The 20,515-nt window shown below is 48.5% G+C and overlaps 1 protein-coding gene across 6 annotated transcripts; it reads right to left on the bottom strand.

Moving 5' to 3' along the window:
• Nucleotides 1-16,742: 16,742 nt before the first annotated feature.
• On the bottom strand, nt 16,743-19,834 carry LOC126534117 (histone H2A-like). 6 transcript variants are annotated; one of them, XM_050181333.3, is made up of 2 exons: nt 19,733-19,834; nt 16,743-17,273 (listed from the first exon to the last, which is right to left on the bottom strand). In XM_050181333.3, the coding sequence occupies exon 2, from the start codon at nt 17,242-17,244 to the stop codon at nt 16,807-16,809; it is 438 nt and encodes a 145-aa protein (XP_050037290.1). In that variant the 5' UTR covers nt 17,245-17,273; nt 19,733-19,834; the 3' UTR covers nt 16,743-16,806. The 6 variants fall into 6 exon arrangements, with proteins under 6 accessions (XP_050037290.1, XP_050037289.1, XP_054928652.1 ...); XM_050181332.2 differs by having other exon boundaries at nt 16,743-17,294; nt 19,733-19,828; XM_055072677.1 differs by having other exon boundaries at nt 19,714-19,781.
• Between the last annotated feature and the right edge of the window lie 681 nt (nt 19,835-20,515).

The raw sequence follows: 20,515 nt of genomic DNA, 5'->3' as shown, positions 1-20,515 counted from the left end.
ATAGGCAAATACACACATGCTCTCCGGCAGGTGCGAGTAGCCAGCGTCTCAGCGATCGGCGGCAGCCTTCTTTTATTCCTTTTGGAACGGGGCAGCCTGCAGCTATACCGAAAAAAATTAAGTTTTGTTCGGCATATTAATGCATCTTTATCGCGCACACGTCACTTTGACGCGGTGAGTTTGTGCGCGTTTGTGACGTCGCGTGACAGGCAGGTGAAGCGGGTGCAGCCCGAAAACTTTTTACCAATAGCCGAGGGCTAATGGCGAAAAGGGGTCGAATCAGGAATAACTGTTTTTCTTTCTTCTGTCAAATCATGCATAATCAGTGTGTACACATCATATCAGATGGGAAGGTATTGGGGTTTTCGTGACGTCGCGTGACAGACAGGTGAAGGGGGGGGGGGGGGGTCGAAAAAAGCTTTTGACCAATCGCGGAGGAGTGATAGCAGAATTGGAATAGAAAAGTTTGGAATAGTTTTACGTTATAGCGCCCTAGGTCTGTATATGCTGGCGGACTTTGTTTAGTGCATCTTTCTCGTGCGAGGAAAACTTTTTTTTTCGGCACAGTTCACATCTAATATTCTGGTCATTCATGGCTGGCGGGAGGAAAAGGGAGCGGTTCTGCCCGGTCCCTCCACCGAAGTATCTAAACTTACAGACACCCCAAAGCTCACATCATCAAATAAACGCGATCAATTAGGAGAATAATTCTTTATTAGTAAAACCTTTCTAAGCTTTCTATGCCTACTGTCCTAACCATTAGGTAGGCAAAATAACGCCAACACTCGTATTTGCATGATGATGATAGCGTGACGTACGTACGCAAGACAGATTTTCGCTGGGACCCAGCATAACACAGTTCAGTGTAAAAACAAATTCAGTGCATACACAGTGGTATTAATCCAGTGGCCCCAGTAGCACACATTTTGAGCCTGCATTATCTGCGGGATCTGCCCAGGAAGAATGCAAGATACACGACAAAAACTAGGTTGACACGGACAAAAAGAACCTCCCGCATTAAAATTTACACTTCGCGTTCGGCGATGAACCCGCCCCTCAAATTGATCACTGGGTTGCGCGAAACACCTGTTCTTTGCGTCGACTCCTTTGTATCGGCGGCCAGTCCGACTGCTGTTACGTTTCGCCTACGACGCGCGGTATAGCCGGCGCGGATGCAACGGACGCCGGGGCTTCATTCAAAGCGGCGGACATTTTGGTCCGTTCAGCGCTGCCGTAACGCTTCCGGCCAAGCGCGTCTAGGGATGTTTCAATGCCAAGTGTCTTCGTGTGTGTGTGTGAGTGTGTGTGCATGTTGGTGCCCACGCTTGTCAAAGCGTGGCAGCCGGGGAGAGGAGCTCGCCAACTGTGAAGCGAGGAGGTCTGACCGGCGCCGGCCCGGCGGATGCGTCACTTCTTGTCTCAACGTGTCTCTCAGCGTGTCCGTGCCCCGCCGTCACGGGCGCCTCTCGCAAGCCGTTCCTTCTTGCCCTCGACGCCGAGAGTATAAAAGCAGCTGCCCCGGACGCCGAGAGAGGCTCCGATTTCTTCCGTCGAGTAACGCGCTCTCCCGTTTCTCCACTTCGGTCGACCTGACTGGCCGCTCTTTTGCGATGCTAGAATAAACAAGTTGTTCTGTTAGCAGTCGACTCATCCTTTGCCAGCACCTTCGGATGCTTCCAGTTGTGCCCCAGGCCGCCAGGCCAACGCTACCCTTGGGGCTTGCGACCCAGATGCAACACTGCTAACCGCCAGCCACGAAAACGGGCGAAATAATCAATGAAGCTCTGCATACCTCACAATGAGGGCCTAAAACGTAGACATTTGGACTGGTTGGTCCATGGCTCGAACAGGAACACCGTAATATAACAGGACGTGAGGGGATCGCATGATCACTTTCAGAGACATCACACAACACTACAGATATTGAAAAAATGCAAATACCCACCGCCGCACGCCAAACTAAACACGAAACAGGCGGTTGCCTGGAGGCAATTGCAGACACACACGTATTCGAACCCGGCGACCCTTCACCTCTGCTACCCCGACATTTATTCATCCCGCGAGTGTAAAGCGTGCGGAGCCAGACAGAGCGACTCTGCAGCACATGCTGTGGCAATGCACCGACATCGAGCACCAGGGGTCCCCGACGAATGGGATACGCATGGCAGTCTCGAACAAAGGGGCACGTTGGGAGGCGGCCCTGCTCAGCCACGACCTCGCCGATCAACTGTGGGCCCTCCAAGAAGCCGAGGAAGCCGCCTGTGTCCAAGGAATCAAGGTCGACACCTGGCCTGGGGGCTTATGGCCCCACCCCGCCCAAGAAGAAGAAGAAGTATTTTAATGATTGGAAAATGTAGGGAGGTCGGCCGGATAATGGAGCATCTGGCCTGCTACTCTACGTAAGGGAAAGGGAAGAGGGGAAGAAAAAGGGTCACAATGGGGGATGATAATGGGAGGAACGAGGTGAAGGACATATTACACAACTGGTATCACAGGCGTGAGTCCAGGCCCGTGTCACCTAGGAAACGTGAAAGTGCCCCGGCCAAATCACCGGACATTTCGAGTAGAGTTTCCACTCACTCAAGCAGCATAAATAGTGTACCACTTTGCAAGAGGAACAGAATAGACAGTAAAAGATTCCGCACGGGTGCACTGGCAGAGCCAGGGCACCCACCACTCTCGAAGAATGGTGCGAAGGTGTCCGGAACGACGCTTCCGAGGCTACCAAGACAGTGGAAACCGATCTCGACGTCGAGCGGAAGGACAGCAGACTCGCCCACCTGATGGAGGTCAAAAACGCCCTTCTCCGCCGATGGAAGGGTCAAAGGCTCAATCGCAGACTCCAAAAAATGATCTCGGAGCTCAACAAGGTCACCGATGACCACTGCAAGGCGCTATACCAGCAGCAGTGGGACAAGCTCTGCGAATCCATCGACGGACAGATGCGCAACGGCAAATCCTGGGCTATGCTGAAGCACCTTCTCGACGAAAGCGGCTCGAAGTCAAATCAGAGGCATACGTTGGCCCGGGCCCTTCACGAAGCCACCATGTCTAACACAGTCGATGAGCTCGTCTCAAAACTCGTACTGAAGTACTGGCCCGTCCGTCGCGACGGAGATCCGGCGACCCAACTCCCGGACTACCGAGGCCCTCCACGCCCCGAGCTCGACGAAGACTTCTTCATTGCCGAGGTCAGACAGGCCATCTTCGCGCTCAACCGCAAATCTGTGCCGGGTCCAGACGCAGTCACCAACAGAATGTTGAGAAACCTCGAGGACACGTCGATCGTCTTTCTGACCGACAAAATCAAAGAGTCATGGAATAGCGGCGTTGTTGCTGCAGAATGGAAGATGGCCTGCACGGTACTCATTCCCAAGCCCGGCAAGGCCCCGAACATCGAGAACCTCAGGCCGATTTCTCTAACCTCCTGCGTCGGCAAGGTCATGGAGCGCGTCGTCCTCAACAGGGTCAACGGGTACCTCGAAGACAACGAGGTTTACACGTACAACATGATCGGCTTCCGCGCCGGACTCTCGACGGAGCTTGCAATGAAGCCAATAAAGCATCAGATTGTGGATGGCCGTTCCAGAGACGTCAAGGCTTTGCTCGGTCTGGAGCTCCAGAAAGCTTTCGACAACGTGCTCCACTGTTTCATCGTAAAGACCATTTCAGACCTGGGTCTCAGTTCCAGATTCCATAGCTACGTCAGCTCTTTCCTAACGGACAGGAAAGCCAAGCTTCGCATTTGGGACTTCCGCTCCGACGACGTGCCCTCCCGGAGGGCGGGGCACTCCTCAGGGCGCCGTCATCTCACCCCGACTGTTTAACATCTGTATGATTGGTCTTTCCGAGAGGTTGGCACGCGTAGAGTGCGTCAAGCACACCATATATGCCGACGACATCACCTTATGGTGCTCCGGCGGCTGCGAGGGTAGAGTCGAAGAATCCATGCAGAAGGTGATCAGCGTGATCGAGGAGTACCTCCGCCCCACCGGACTTCGATGCTCCCCCGCCAAGTCGGAGCTTCTGCTTTACAGAAAATAGAAGGAAGGCAGACCCAAAGATTGGAAGCCAGTCTCCGCAAGCAGCGTCAGTCTTCGCACTCGTGACGGGGGTGGGGGGGGTTGATACCCAGGGTCGACGTCATTTGGGTCCTGGACATGTTTGTCGAATTCAACGGCGGGAACGGAACGGCTCTCCGCAAGATCATCGCAAAGACGGACAACGCTTTCCGCCTCGTTCGCAGAATAGCAAACCGGCACCGAGGAATGAAGGAAAACAATCTCCTCAGGCTTATCAATGCCTTCGTACTATGTCACTTTACGTACACAATTTCTATGCACAACTGGCTCAGAGCGGAGCGAGAAGCTCAATGCTCTCATCCGCAAAGTGGACAAGAGGGCTCTCGGGCTACCCATCAGGACCCATACCGAGGATCTCCTCAAAGCTGGAGGTGCATAACACTGCCGAGGAGATTGCCGAAGCCCAAGAACGCGCGCAACTCACTCGCCTGAGCACCACAGCGGCAGGTAAACACATCCTCGAAGAGCTGGGTTACCACCCTGTGGCAGACACGTACCCAGGATTTCTTTTTTTTTTTTTTTTTTGGGGGGGGGGCAACCCAAGATAACTTTACCATGCAAATGATTGGGTGAGGGTACCTTTACTAATACAAATGTCAATAACGCCCACCGTTCGCCATAAAAAACGCGTAAACCCACAAAATAGAAATGAAATAAGGTGTATTTTACACGTACGCCTGTGCGATACACCTCTCCTTTAATTGGCAAACAAAGAACCACGTCAAATGGACTCACGCAGGAAAGAAGCGTAGAAAGAACATTGCCAAGGACAAGTAAAGAAGCAAAAGTGTAATATAAAGATTACTTTCGTAGAATACAACTTTAAAAAACAGCAGTTGGCAACAAAGGCACACGGACCGCCCGGAGTTAGGTTATTCCGCCAGCCAATCACAGAAGCAAACAAAATCGTCGTCATGCGGCCTTTTCAAAATGCCGTCGTACTTAATACCTCCGGAGCGTCTGCTGTTCTTTAACAGTCGTTTCATCGGCAGAAGCAATGAGGTGTGCAACAGACATAGACAAAATGTATGGAGTCTTCAAAAGTCTGCGGTGAAGTTCATTTCACTGCTGCACCCGTTTTATTCATAAAACTTCACCGCCAACTGAAGTGAAATTTGACAATATAGTGCATAGTTGCAGCGAAGCAAGCACTTTATTTCAGTTCAATAAAGAATTAGGCATTCGCCATTACACTATAATAGGCGGGGGAAAGGTATAAAATTAAGCGCTAATAATTTTATTTTTGTAGTTACCGCCTTATTTGGGTAACAGAAAAAGTTTGAAGTACGAATTATTTGCAGCCTCGCGGAGCAACAGTGGCTGGCGGTTATGAGGGCGTGGGCGGGGCTTCATTGGAGACTTAAGTTGTATCCGACTATAGTAGCGTTTTTTGAATTGGCTCTGGAAGAATCATACAGAAATATATATTTGCGAAACAATCACAGTTCTTTTAAATCCCTCGTTTGCTGCTCTAACAAGTGCCACAACCGACTCGTATTGTTATTTGGGAAGTTACGTAACGACGCGTGGCCGCCAATCGCGTTCAACCGCGCATGGTGCAGGAAGCTGCGATTCTAGACGCTCTGCGCCCACCGGAGAAGGTTAGAAAAACACCTACATAAGCACAGCAGATAAGTGGCTACGTTACGCGGCTCTAATGATAACTGTAGAAGCGTCATTCAGAACACACGGAATTGTCCTCCGCTTCCGGCGGCGTTTTCTCTGTTTCCTTTTTAAATAAAGATATGATGATCCATAAATATTTTCATGAATAATGGCTAAATTTGTTAATTTTCGCTTTTCCTTCCTGTTTGCCTGTTGTCTCGGCTCTCTCCTTTAGTCGATCGCTTAATTTCTCAACTCCTTGAGACTCTTCTTTCCAGTTGCCAATTTTGCACGAAAAGTGCTGTACAATGAGTGTAAAACCACAAGAGTTAACGGGTGAGAGTGATATTGCCTGTGAGTTTAAGGGTTATTGCAGGGTTTGATGATGGACGCTTACTCGCATTATTTTATTTTCCATCTTATCTAACCCATATCACGGGTATATAGTTCCGAGAAGCTGTCAGCGTCGCGGCGAGCCGTCACTCGAGGAAATAATGAAACAAAAAGAAAAGTTAAACGCAATTGACATTTTCTCTGGCCGCAGCTCGTTCCACCTGCGTAGAGACCAGCTGACCACGAACTGAATCCCTTTCCTGGTCCCTGGATCAGTCTAGACGAAGAAGGTTGAACTAACAAAGCAACAACGATGCGCGTGACCTTTGAATAGACGGTGACAACTGAATGCATCTCGAGTTAATCGCGCGGGCACCGAATTGATGAGGAAACTGGCCTTCACATTCCAGGAGACGCCGATAACTACCGCCATCCAAAAGGAGTCAAAAAGGCAACAAAATGTTGACCGCCGAATAGCTGTCAAGTCTCAACATTCATTTGGCGGCGCTTTAGGATTGTTTGTCAGAAGTGAAGGCGTGGGCGGGGAGGGGGGGGGGGGTGTATGCGTCTTAACTTCGGGGAGGGGGGTCGGGCCCCCCCTTGGGGTACGTGCCTGCCCTGCGGGATTCCTGATGGTCAGTACCCCGATCCCTAGGTGCATTCGAGACAAGTTTGAAGTGGCCTCTGTGCCCCGAAACGTCCATCCCGTCCATAACGAGGGCAGCCGCAAGGCTAGAGCAGCTGCCATTCTCAAACAGATCAAGCAACGAGACGTTAGAGCAAGCTTCGTCGACGCCGCGGAATACAGCGATGGGAAGACCTTTGCCATCGTTGTGGTCGACTCCAGCGGCAAGATTTCCAATGGCGCCTTCATTCGCACTTCAGACCCCGGAGTCGCCGAGAAAGCCGCCATCGCCCTCGCCCTGCTAGACGGTCGTGGGTCCGAGGTATATAGCGATTCCAAAACTTTTCAGAAGGGTTGCATCACCAAGCAAGCTGCTCGTCTTCTTAGCAGCTCGAGGCGATATGCTCTCACGCATCATTCAATCCACTGGTTTCCCGCTCACGTAGGGTCGGTTGAGTCTGCTCACAAGGCTGCGCGTGGCCTAACCGACCGCGCTTCCTCTGCAAGACGCACCGACGCCCCTCCTCCCTACGGCCACAGGGACGCTCCCGCTACTCACAACGAGATTATTAAATTCTTCTACATGTCTAGAAGGGTCTTTCCACCCCCTCACCTCAAGTTGAACCGTGGCAGTGTCCCCAAGGGACACTGCCACGGTTCGAAAACTTACCGTTGCTCAAGTCATGCGTCGTTTCACACGTCGTCTTGCAAGCAAGTTTGGCCTTCCTGCGCACGTCTGTGGCTGTGTTCCAATACTCGCCGTACATGGCAAAGTAGATGGCTAAAGTGGGCAGCGGCCACCTTAAGTATAGTTCCAATTCTCACGAATCTTCGCGAAGACAGCATCGAAGTCAAAAACTATGCAGGCTATTTTCCTGTCCAAACAAGATGGCGGCTGAGCTGCACGCTTGGAAACTCGACGGGAAAGTCGTCTGCGCACAAGAAAAAGTAGACACGCTTTCTTATGCCCTTAATGTAAGTCATGCCGTGCTTTTCATAGGTTCGCAGGCGCAAAGACTTATATATACAGAAATAATGTGTGCCATTTCTCAGCTTTTTCTTGTCGCCGCGAGGTGGGATCACGTCGCAGAAGCGTCTTCCAGACGGCTCGAAACGCGTTCCATTACGTGGCCTCGAAGCTGTCTCCCCCCGGCTGTCTGTCTCCTTGGCTGTCTGCGTTGACTGTCTCCAATGCTGGCCAGAACTGGCACACAGCTTATATGTAAATAGGCGTGACGTCGAGACATACGGCGATGATGACAGCGGTATACACGCTCAGAAAAATGAACAGCCTCGAGGGTCGATTGGACGTCGGGACATCGCTTTTGCACTCTCACTTTCCCTGCACTTTTCAAAACACGGTATTCGCAGACACAGCGCGTAGTTTCGTAAATTTCAGAGTGCTAAAAGGCGTTTTGTGCGAAACATGCAGTACATCTTGCAGAATTTAAAGGTGTTCGGGCACTTTAACATTTCAAGCAAGCAAAAAGCCAGAAGCTTTATGGCCACTTGATTTTAATTTCAGAGGAAAAACTTTAAATTAAATGTTCACCATACGTCAGCAGTTGGAGCAAGATTTTTCTCTTCTTAAATCTCTTTAGCCTCCTCCGCAATTTCACTTTCGCCCTGGAAATACACGGATTCTTACTTTTAGTTTAGTAACTATGTTTGGCACAAAACGCATGCAGCTGTTCAACGCTCAAATGAGTTCGAACGGCTGAAACAAGAAGCTGAACCCAGACACACGCGGTCTCGCTGTCCAGTTTTAAAATCGCGGAATCGGACGACGGCTCGGCGCGGATTCCGCGCAGCAAACACGAGCGCTGAATTCGTAGTGCGTTGAGGTCCTCGGCTTTGTGACGCGAAGGGGGAGCACGAAAGTTTCTGCTGAAAACAAAGGGAATAAAACATAAAATAAACGGAGGCTCTGCAGATGGGGAATGTGCGCTAGGATTCTATGCCCAAATTAACAGCGCGGTACACACACAGTTGAACATACCAGTCGACCCAAAGTGAAATCCAAGAGGGTCATGGAAGTGTAGCACGTACCTAGTTTCACGTGCCCAATAATCCAAGTTGGTATGAACGAGGTTCATTGAACGGCGGCACGTAAGTTATAGCACACGCTCAGTAACATAAGTTGGCGGAAACACGGCACATATGCAATGTCAGACTCCCGTGGTCCAAGTTGGCCCGACGATCGCCTTCCAATGCGGTTCCCTGATATCGCATAGCAGCGGGGTGCTGTGAACCACTAGACCATAGACTATCCAGTGATCCAAGTTGGCGGGAAAACGGTAGAGACACAGACAGGAAACATGGCAGCCATACATACAGACAGCACGGGGAAAGTGGTTGAAGTGCCCTAAAAATGATAATCACAATAAAATTATAATCGCACTGAAACACGAACGCAATGACTCTACCTAAAGGCACATATACCTCCACGGACTGTGATGTGATAACCAGCTTCGTGACAAGATGCGATGAACGCTTCTTCCTTCGAATATGGGAGGTGGCGGGTTCAAACACCTTGCGGTGTGTATTGTGAACCCACTACCGGTGAAACCGTGATTACGTGCAGCTGTACTTTGCGTCCCTGCGTGGAGCGCCTAATTAGCCGCACGGTGAACTAGCCCTGGAGGCAGTTAGTGATAGTGGAGGCTGTTCGACACGGTGTCACTTTGATTCCGGCTGCGGAGTGGAATCTCGGCAGAAGAACGTGCGTGGCATTAATATGGGCAGGAGAGACTTGGGGTGGGAAAAGGTGTTAAGGGTTTGGTGCCGCGCAAATGACAAACGTCTCTGTTGAGAAAAGAAAACACGCAACAACAAAATAATTTGGCACGCTGGTTCTCCCAAGCCCCGCCAGCGACACACAGGCCATGTTTGTAAGAAAAACATTCCAAACGCGGCCTGTCGTGAGGGTTCATGCAAACTATAATTTTAATGCGGTAGCATTCTAAGGGTGATTCATGTGCTTTACAGGTGGTATGTATGCATGTGTTCACGCTTGTTACATTGTTTTGTGCACTTCGGAGGCCAGGCACCGGTTTCGCGGCGGCAGCCTTTGTGCTAGATGCCAACAACTGTTTTAGAGAAACGCGAGAGAGTAGTCCCGCTGCAGTACGCGCCTCATTGTTAACTCGTTCCGAAGATGGCAGTGCGTTTTGCCCCTAAAGTAGTTCGATATAAACGCATTACCATCGACCGTCATCGCAGGATGGGTTGCACCGCATTTTTTTAATGCGAGGTCTTTAAGTGGCTTATGAGGCGGATAATCCGACGTTGGCGTGACTAAGCCATGCTCCAAAAAGACTACGAACCTTTGACGTTTTGATGTAACTCGAAGCTATGACGTTTGGTGTTAATTAAAGCGCACTTCTTTAATGTCGAGCTAATTAATGCACTCGCACCCACGATTTTTGGTGGGAGTCAGACCCACGACTTTTGGTGTTCAATAAGGCGAAGTTAATTAACGCACAGTTAATTAAGGTTAAGGTAATTAAGGCACTCTAACCCACGCCATTTGGTGGGAGACGAAATCGAGTGCAAGAACCCCAGCAGGTCAAAATTATTCCGGAACTGTCCACTGTCCCTCAGAACCCACTCCCGAGTTTTGGGGCATTAAACTCCATATTTATCCATTTTTCCCATGCTGCAAAAAAAAAAAAGAAAACGAAGTGCTCCAGTGGGGGTGCTGGGTATCAATCCCGGTACCTCTCGCATGCTATAAGCGAGCGCTCTACCTCCTGATGTACACGTCTGATTTTTTTTTTTTTTCATGATTTTTATTTCGGGCACACATGGCGCCTGCGGGAAGCAAACAGATAAACGAGTTAAATAGTATATTCTAGATGCACGGCGACAAAGACAAATACAGAGAGCGCCGTAGAGCGCCGGGAGGAACTTGGGGAACAGGATTTATTTACATTATTTACATCTTAGACAAGACATACATCGACAGTCTAGCGTGACTCCCAAATGGAGCCCGCAAGAGAAGCATACAGCAAACAGTTTACGAGCACACAGCTCACGAGGACATTTCGAGCACGACAACGAGCACTCTCTAGCAACCGGCAATCGCTGCTTATAAGCACTCCACTCGACGTCATAGTTCGACGTCATTGAAGATGACCCGCCCTTTTGGAGGAGGCGGGCTCACATACACGTGTTGCACAGGTTTCAGTGCCGCCTCGAGGGTCGACGACCTTTGCAGAACAGCCGCCGCCTCTAAACTCCAGAGCGGACCTCGCACAGGGGCCTCCACCGCTGTCCATTGTCTGGCGTCTCGACAAGTGCATGGGAAGGAGCCTTCGTCGACGTTCCCGAGGCAACTCCCCCACTCATAGCAGTTCAGGTCCGCGTTGGGCAGTTCGGTAACAATAGTTGGCCCGCCGAACCCATTCCGTCACAACGGTGACGAGGCTAGAGCGTAACGGTGGCGGTTTCAGCACAAAGCCTGCTTCGTCAAACCCATCCTAGCTGAAGCGACGGAGAGTGTAGGATGCGCGCATTGTTCCCGACACAAAGTCGACTTAGTCACGCCGTGGCTAGAGGTTGGCGGCGGCGTTCCAAGATGAGATTGCCACCGCTGGCGTAAATGGCTGGCAAACTTGCACTGCAGCTGGCCGTTCTTAGCAGTATCTCTTTTGGAGTCCCTATGCAATTCTGCTATTCTGTCCGATTCTGCTGAGGAGGACCTTCGTTGGCTGGAGATAATTTTCTCTAACCGGATACTAGTACTCTGCACTGAGAGGAGAAGGGAAGAGGAGAAAAAGACCGGTATGAGGAGTGAGGATTAGGATAGGTAGCAGAATTTTCAACACAAACCCTATGCGGCAACCTTCAAGACTGTGTACGGGCCCTGTGGACACGAACGTGTCCGTAGGTCCTTTCTTATGCCATAAGGAACATCCTATGCCATAGAACAAAGAATTTGCCTAAGAGTACTTAATGGATCGCGCGCGCTGTCTTTTTTTTTTTCAAATATTTCGGCGCATGGTAAAATGTTTTATATTGTATTTAGAAAGATAGACATTAAGTTCTAGATTAACTTATGAAAACCATGTCAGTAGTTACACTGAATTAATGAACAATTAACTAAGTAATTACACGATACAGCTAATTAACAGGCCTATAGTGATCTAGTGTATAACTAGTGATCACGAGTTACTAGCATACTATGTTTTGTTCACTCGGTTTTACACACCTGTAATGTCAAGGAGATCAAATGAAATCATAAAACGAGTTATTCAACCATGAGGCCTGCTGGGAACTGGTATGATGAAGTCAATAGTAATAACGAATCATTTATTTTGCTGGTAAAGCACTTTTCATTCCTGCACGTCGTCATTGGTGTCATTCAAAGTTTAAAATAATTCGCATTTTGTAAATACTGCTAACTGATAACGCCGCTTCTACCTTTCATACAGCATTGCGTCATGGATGTAAAATGAAAAATCATTCAAACAGTCACTCAATTATGATAACTATACAGGAGTGGTAGGACTGAGTTACTAGTGAGGAGGAGAAGGAAGAGGGGTGCTGCTTGCTGCAGGCCGACATATAGCCTTGCCAACGTTGCCGGCTTTGTTGCAAGAGTTACTAGTGATCCCAAATCACTTTGTTTAGTATGACAGTGCTAGCGTTTATCTATATACGTCGTCACTGATATCAATCCAAAAGCCATTAAATTACTATTTCTTTGGTTAACGCTGCTGACTGATCACGCCGGGGTATTAGTGATCACTAGTGATACACCCAGTTCGACGATCTCGTTTTATATGCAGTAGAGATTATTGGACATGAAATGAAAAGACATATAAACTGTGATTCAATTATAATAACTAGGACCGAGTCACAAGTGATCACATTTTTTTTGTCTAATATGGCAACAGTAGTCTTTATCCGTGCACCTCGTCATTGGAATGAATAGAAAAAGTGATTACGTTTGTATTTTTGGTTTTCATTATAAATTGATGATACCGAGTCATTAGCGACCACTTAATGATACATTACGCTCGATAAGCTCGAACTTTTAAGCAGCATCTATAGCGTATTGGATATCAAATCAAAAATTCTTAAAATGGTAATTCAAATATTATTACTAGGAGATGGTAGTCGTATGCCACTTGTGATCACGAATCACTTTGTTTAGTATGACAGTGGTAGGCTTCCTTTATTCATTGCCGTTTTTATGAATCAGTTTCGTTAAAGACCTTTTTTTCTGAATGTGTAACAAACATGGTCGAAATATTAGTGGTCACTAGTGATTAATTTAGCTTTCTAGATTATTTAGAAACCTTAACATTATGGATACCAAATAAAAGGTAATTTAAAGGGTGATTCAACTGTGATAATTAGGAACAGAGAAATCTGCGTCACAAGTGACTACAAATAACTTTTTACTATGATTGCCTTTATTTTCCGCGTCGTCGTTGCGTAACATGAAAGTGTCAATAAACAAGTAGTTAGGTGAACAATATGACAAATACCTACTGTGATCATGATTTTGCAAGTTGGGTGTTGTCGGGTATATTACAACCCATAACTTTAAGTGTATCAAGTGAAGAGTTATTGGCAGCGAAAATTACATTTCTACTACGGTAGCTGTAGCCGTCATTCGTCCGCGTCGCCAGCGGAAACCACTGAAGTGGCAATCAATGAACGAGTAGCTGAAAAATATTGCAAATAACGGCGAGTAGCTAGTGATCACTAATAATTTTGAGCAGTTCAATATTCTTGGATTCTTACACAGCATAGCTTTTAGACATTTGAAAAGTCATTCAATGGCTAAATCATTTCATATAAATGAAGATGGTACGAGAAGGAAGGAGCCGCAACACGCTAGCGGCCTGCCGCTGGCTGACGTCAGCAGAACGTCGTCTGGAGAACCGCGGCCAAAGGGCTTAATATAGTCCGACGTACCGTGAGTGCGCGCACAAGTTACGTCACGTTGGAGAGAACAACAGCGTCCATAATTCTACCGATGGCTCGACGCACTGGCGCAGCCAACGTAACCGGACGCGACCAACGCGCTCCGACGCGTCCGGCGTCGAGCGACGCCCGCCCGCGCAGCCGATTACGTGGGGCTATAAACGGACCTTAAAGGTACACTAAAGGAAAATATTAAGTCAATCTAAACTGATAGATTAGTCCTTGAGAGAATCTCTTAATTAGGCGTTCATATTATCTCGAAGAGAGCCTTAATTATCGAGAAATCGAGGTAAATGCCGGACATGATTGGGGACTCCTCCGGGGCATTCAAGCACTTGCCCGACGACGAAAGCACTCCTCAGTTAAATTCTGTCGCTAGTACTCAGCCACTCGTTGCACAAAAGATATTTGTATCGTATTAAAAGACGAAATAAAATGCTACTTGTCCAGTTCTATTTCACTTTTAGAGAAAAAAAAAGAACCAATTGAAGTAACCCTGAAGGCGACGCGGGTGGTGGAAAGGGCTAGCTAACGTCTGTAAAGTAAACAAAAAAGATGGCGGCGCGAGCGTCGAATAGCGGAGAACAAACGATAGTACGGCGGAGAAGAAAAATTAAGAGAGGGCACGGGATCTCACCGCGCGCCCCACCTGTGGAGTGGGGGAGTGCAACCGTGCTGGCCGCTGCGTCTGCTGTCGGCTGCCCTCACCTAGTGTTCCTGTATATGCTCCCGCAGTGAGCAGAGTTGCGCATACCTTTTCCGGCACCGCTCGCCCCGCTATTGGCAGAGCGCGAAAAATGACGTCAAATGATCCGCGCCGCTGCGAAGCCAACTTTACGGGCGCATCTCCGACTCATGCGAACTCGTCGTTTCCGTCAGTACTATCGCCATTGCAATCAGTGGACCGTCGATCGTGCGTTCAAAGGTGCAGCTAGAAGCTCTTGCATCTTGAATCTTTTTCTATTTGCAGATTTGCTGCTACTAAATAGTAAGCACTACTAAATAGTAAGTACTACTAAATAGTAATAGTAAATAAAAGTAAGCTTTGCTTAAAATGTGCACATGTCAACATTTGAAATGCGCTTAAATCTGTGTCTGCACCGCATGTATCGAAAACGTGCAGCTGTTGTGAACGATGGTTAGTGATAAATGGCGCTCTGTTAACGGTCACTGACATAATTGCAGGCACGATAGCTCTCTTGGCGACGGTCATTAATCGGCTGGTTTCGGCAGCCAAAATGCGCTAAGTGTCCACCTTACGTGTGTGAAGTTTTAAACACTCTTTAAAACATTTCTTGCTTTCTGGCCATGATAAGACAACTTCATATGCGTGCTGAAAATCATTGCACCGCTGTTTGTGGCAACGAACTGCGCGTTTGCGAGCGAACTTTGGAGCTGTTCGAGCCACGGGAGTATATTATTTTGGGGAATCGAAGGCGGTCCCACCCCATATTTGTACGTTCGTGTGTGTGTTTGTATATGCGTGTTTACATAGGTACATACAAAGTTTCGGTTGGTTGGAAGCCCACCCCCTCCGGCTGCACGAATGACTCGTTCGAGCGTAGCCTGTATTAACAAGTGCCCTTTGCTAAGCGCCTGCGAACAATTGGCGCTTGTAGCTCGCGACCACCAGAGAAAAAGGCGGAACACCGCGCGGCATTTGGCTCCTGCGCGCGCGAGGAGTGGCTTCGCTGCAGAGCTGGATCACGGCGGCGGAACTATGCGCAACTCTGCTCCCTGCAGGAGCATATACAGGAACACTACCCTCAACACAACGGCGCGGCAGTCGTGGAGGGAAAACACGGGGATGTACGCCGCTGTAGCAACCGCGGTGTGCAAGATCCGGATATTAAAGTGAAAGCTTTACTGGCCGCGAACTTGAGATTTAGCGATGCTCCGAGGAGGCCCATGACGTCACAACGCGCGCCTCGCCGTGGATATTTCTCTCTTTCGCTCCCAAGTCACTACTGCGCATGCGCTACTCGCAGTACGTAGCCATAGTTGTTCTTCCGCTGCAACGCCGCGCCTTTCCGCCGCCGCCGTTTGGTATGACGTCACCCCGCGTTCCTCGTCGTTGCGCTCGCCTCCGCTCGCTTCGCCAGCTGCGTCGCATGCCTGATAACATGTCGGAGTATTGAAAAGGGGAGCTCGCGTGCGCCGCAGCAACCACAGTTGAGGCGGCAGTATGGACGGCGACAATTCTGATAAGCAGGATGAGGCCTGGAATCGACATCGCAACGAGATGAAGAGGAAACGAATCACCCGGGAAACAGACGAACAGCGCTTCGAACGACTGGCTAAACGCCGCAACATAGCTAGAAAACTAGACTAACCTGGACTTGCAATCAAGATTAAGCAAGGCTCATCATGCTATGCCTTAGCTTTCGCTACGTTTATCCTGGCATAGCCGAGCTAAGCCACTGGCAATTCTTTTGCTTGGCAGAGGTGGACCACTGCAACAGTTCAAACTCCAACGAAACTGGGAAGACCATGAATTCTGCGCACGGCCGAAGAACAAGCCGAGTACGAGGAGAGGCGTCGACAGCAGAGACGCGACTATGACCAGCGACAACGTGCACATGCGGAAGCGAAGAATGCGCTCCAATTGCCAGCGACGAGCTCAAGCTACTGTTGAAGATAGCGCACTGGAGGGCGCTCGTAAGCGTCAAGCTAGGTTGTTCGAGTCTGCGTCCAAGCAGCAGGAGCGTCATTTGCCACCACATCCGAGTTTCACCGGGGCAAATCCGAAATTCAAGAGAATGTTTCTGGACGCGGAGGTTGGCCATAGTTGCTCGGTCTGTGATCGACAGCTTTGCTGGCATATCAGCCACCTTATGAATGGTTCGGGACGAACTTTTTTTCATAATCCGAAATAAATGAAATGTCACAGTAAGGCACCCATCACCACCATTTAGCAAGCTGGCATTATGCTTTGAAAATCAGCTTTTGAGGTTACGAGAACTGCACCGACAAAATGACGTTTTTTTTGTTGTTGTTTTTTCTTTTATAAGACGCCCGTTGAAGCCGCATGACAATCCGATCGGACATGAAAGTTCGGCGAGGCGTAAGATATACGAGGGGAGGTGAGGCCAGGCCGCTTTTTTTTCTTTTTTTTTTTTAGAGTGTCAGAAACTAGGTGAAGACCAAAAAAAAAAAGCTTGAAGTAGAAGTAATTTATTGTGAATGCCGGTACCGTGTGACAGACCGTCCGACGAGACCAAATCAGTACGTCTGGCTTCCGCCTCCCGCATGATCGGCCCCTTTGGGGCCGTTCTGGTGCGGCTGAACTCCGCCAGACTTCTTAGGGAGCAGCTCCTGCGGAATATTGGGCAACACGCCGCCCTCGGAGATCGTGACGCCCGACAGCAATTTGCTGAGCTCCTCGTCATTTCGCACGGCCAGCTGCAAGTGGCGGGGCGTGATGCGCGTCTTGTGGTTGTCACGGGCCGCGTTTCCCGCCAGCTCGAGCACTTCGGCCGTCAGGTACTCCAACACAGCCGCCATGTAGACCGGGGCACCGGCGCCTATGCGATCGGCGTAGTTGCCCTTGCTCATAAGGCGATGGATGCGACCCACCGGGAACTGGAGCCCAGCCCGCGAGGATCGAGACTTTCCCTTCGTAGTCTTCGACGCCTTGCCTGCTGGTGACCGGCCGGACATGGTGGACCACACGGCTACAAACGCAGTACCTGGGATACAAAGTGGATGGCCTGAAATGACCGGAAAGCAATTTGCTTGTTTCTCCACGTATGCCGTTTAGACAATACGGAGGATTGGCCAAGAAGCCGGCGTCTAAAGGGAAAGGGAGAGATAAAAGCTTACACGAAAAATTAGGTTGAGGTAGAACATATGTGATAATTAGAAAGTAGATGTACCTGGCAGATACAGAAATAAATATAATTGTGTATGAACATTACATCTCGCGGTATGTTTGGTGGTATAAGAAATTAATATGGTAGCCTTCTGTCAAAAAGTCGCAAATGGCCATGCAGATGTTCCTGTACCGAAAGCCCAATGATGGTACTTAAGTGTGGTTTAATGGCGTAAAAGCGGCTAAGGCTATCGTGCGCCAAACACGAGGTATTTTAAAATCTAGTTTTGGAAGGAAAAGCCTGTGTTAATAATCTACATTTTATGTAAAAATCCAGTGTCTCTAAAAGTTAACGCACGCCACGTAATGGGACTAGCGGATCATCACCTAAATTTAGAGCAGGGTGTAAAGGTATGTGTAGTTGATATAACCTGTGCAAAAAAAGTACGTCTGCGTATTTCAATGTGTGTACACGTCAGTAATATATACATAACTGTTAGTGAAGAAACCCCGAAGGAGAGGATATTTTTAGCACTCAAAGAAATGCGAAAGGATAGAAAGTTGGGCGACTGGGTACGGTAACATGATATTGGATTGCAGCGCGAAGTGACACGGACAGAGACTAGAAGCAGACAGGAGGAGAGCTAACTCAACTAACTTTTTATTCAAACTGACAACATATATATTAGGTGATTGCAAATACCGCAGCACATGAACATTACGAGGTAAAGACATGAGTTCAACAGATCAAGAACAAGAAGACACTACTTGAGATTAACATACGTACTGTGAAGATACTGAAATTCGCATTCCAACAGAGACAACGATGTGTGGCTAACGCAAGTCTTTCCTAATCTTGAGATGTGAAATGCCTCGATTATTTGCCATGTGGTTTGGCATTTGTGTCTTAAAAGAATGTGTTGTCAAACAAAGGTTTACAACCGCAATTGAAACAATGAGACGCTAGATGTAAAGCATTAAGGTTATGAAGTGATTGTGTTCGTTTAGACTAAAATAACGCAACGTCGTCAGCAAGGGTGATTATGAGGGCAGACGGTTTCACAACATGGCTCGTCTAAGGCACGCTCTGCGACACCACCTTCAGCGACGTCACATGTCACGTGCGTAGCAGTTTAATTTTGTGCGTTTCTATAGCACGAAAATTATAAGCGCTAAGAGGACAAATTTACACCGCTGTACGCGGTATTATTAACTCTACCTGGGCCCAAATTATTCGCGCCACCCGCACAAGAAGAACTAGCGCGGACGTTCAGCCTCTAAAATGCAAGCGTTCACGGCCTTCAGGTTTCTCTACTTGCATTAGCGATTGAGGTAAATCCCAATGAAACGCTTAGATCATGTTTGGGATAAACTCAGTCAAAGTCAAATATGCGATTGAAAATGACTGTATATAGCAGCACTTCGTTAGTTCTATCTGGACCCAAGTACTCAGTGATCGAAAGTGCCGCCTTGACAGCGGTATGTATCACCTTCACCGATTAGTGCACTCGCCCGACGTTCTTCGGGAGGAACGAACGCCTTGGCAGCAGCCAGTGGCCGTTCTAGCTATTTCAGCTGGTCGTTCGATTTTAAGCAGCCAGACCAGACGTCATCGTCATGTTTTTTGTTCTTTTTTTTTTCAATTTCTGCAAGTGCCTTGGAAGAACGGGTGCCTGAAAATCAACAGTATCGCCAATGACATTGGCACTAGACAAACAAATAGCACGTGGAGCAAACAAAACGAGCCTGCTGACGAAGACGCGCCCGGGAAACACTCGTCGAAAGCCAAGCAAACAAAAAAGAAAGCTGCCGCGCAAGTGACGTGCGACGTCGCTGAAGGAGGCGGCGCAGAAGCCCCGCCCTAGACGGGCGAGTTGTGAAAACTTCTCCCGCACGGTTATGGGAGAAGCGATGGAAGTGAGACTATAGGTGTATTGCAATTTTGGCCAGCATCGGAGGCAAAAACCTTGGCAAAACTGTCCGACACGGCACAGCGCGTGCGCAGGCGTCGTGTAAACTGACCATGCATTCGTTATTCGGAGATTTTCGACAAGAGCTCATTAGAGCATAAGTTGGCGGTATTCATCGCTAACATCTGCGCTTCGCACGTCAGAAATGTGCCAGAGGAAAGCTTGAAATTAGGTAACGATTGTCGCATGTGATCTGCCTAAACATAAATAGTCAAAGTCTGGCGCAGTCTAAATATTTTGATTTCGGCAAAGAAAGCGTACATTGATTCACAAGCACCTTAAAGCATATCGTGTTTTAGGTTCATTCATCTAACAATGACAATCAAGCGACACACAGTTCGTACTTACAAAATGTTCAAACACTTACGGAACGCTGTCTCGCAAGCTCCTCTGGAATAGGTAGCGGGATGGTTTCTTTGACCACTACTGGTGGGCGAACCCTCGTAGCCACAGTTTTACCTTCGGAATAGCTGTCACATGACTGTCTGGTTGCGTTCACATCGAGTTGAATCACGCTGTTTTCGCACAGACCTTCAATATGCGATAGGGAATAGCCTTTCTGCCGCTGCCTTCACCGTGAGGGCATGCTATATCAGTTCGATCAGCTGCCCGCCGTTGGCGTTTGAAAGGTTTGAAACACCGAATGCCACGTGAATATAAAAAAGAAAGAAAAATTGGCGGATCCCACGCACTATGGGAATCGATGTAAGCGAAGCTTCGTATGTTGTTTGCTTTCATTGGCGACAATTATAGCGGTGATGTTGGTGGCGAATGTGTATATATCTTCAGCTTTTAGTCCAATACGAGAGTGGCGAGTTGATGTTAAACGTTACCTTATGCGCACCACTGCTGTTTGTCTGCGTAGTTCACAAAACATACAGGTGTTTGCTTGAGGCGTTCTTGTACGTCAGTGTTCATAATCTCCGAGAGAGTTGAGCACAATCATTGCCTCATATGGCACATCGCATCGTGGCATCAGCATATGGCACATCATGTGGTATTATGGTGTTATGAAATGCATGAAAATTTCACTACTGAGTTTCTTAACTAATTTAGCTCCCGTATTGCAATGTACTAATTAAAGCCCGTGATTTCACAAGGCACGTTCACTCAGAACTAATTTTCACACTAACACTAGTGTTAAGATAAG

Source organism: Dermacentor andersoni, chromosome 7 (genome assembly GCF_023375885.2).
Source record: "Dermacentor andersoni chromosome 7, qqDerAnde1_hic_scaffold, whole genome shotgun sequence".
Lineage (NCBI taxonomy): Eukaryota > Metazoa > Arthropoda > Arachnida > Ixodida > Ixodidae > Dermacentor > Dermacentor andersoni.
The sequence above is the reverse complement of the archived record's forward strand: the minus strand, read 5'-3'. Positions and strand labels throughout refer to the sequence as shown.

Excerpts from the sequence above, each read along its gene's own strand:
- LOC126534117 (XM_050181333.3), bottom strand. The coding sequence starts at position 17,244 with ATGTCCGGCCGGTCACCAGCAGGCAAGGCGTCGAAGACTACGAAGGGA.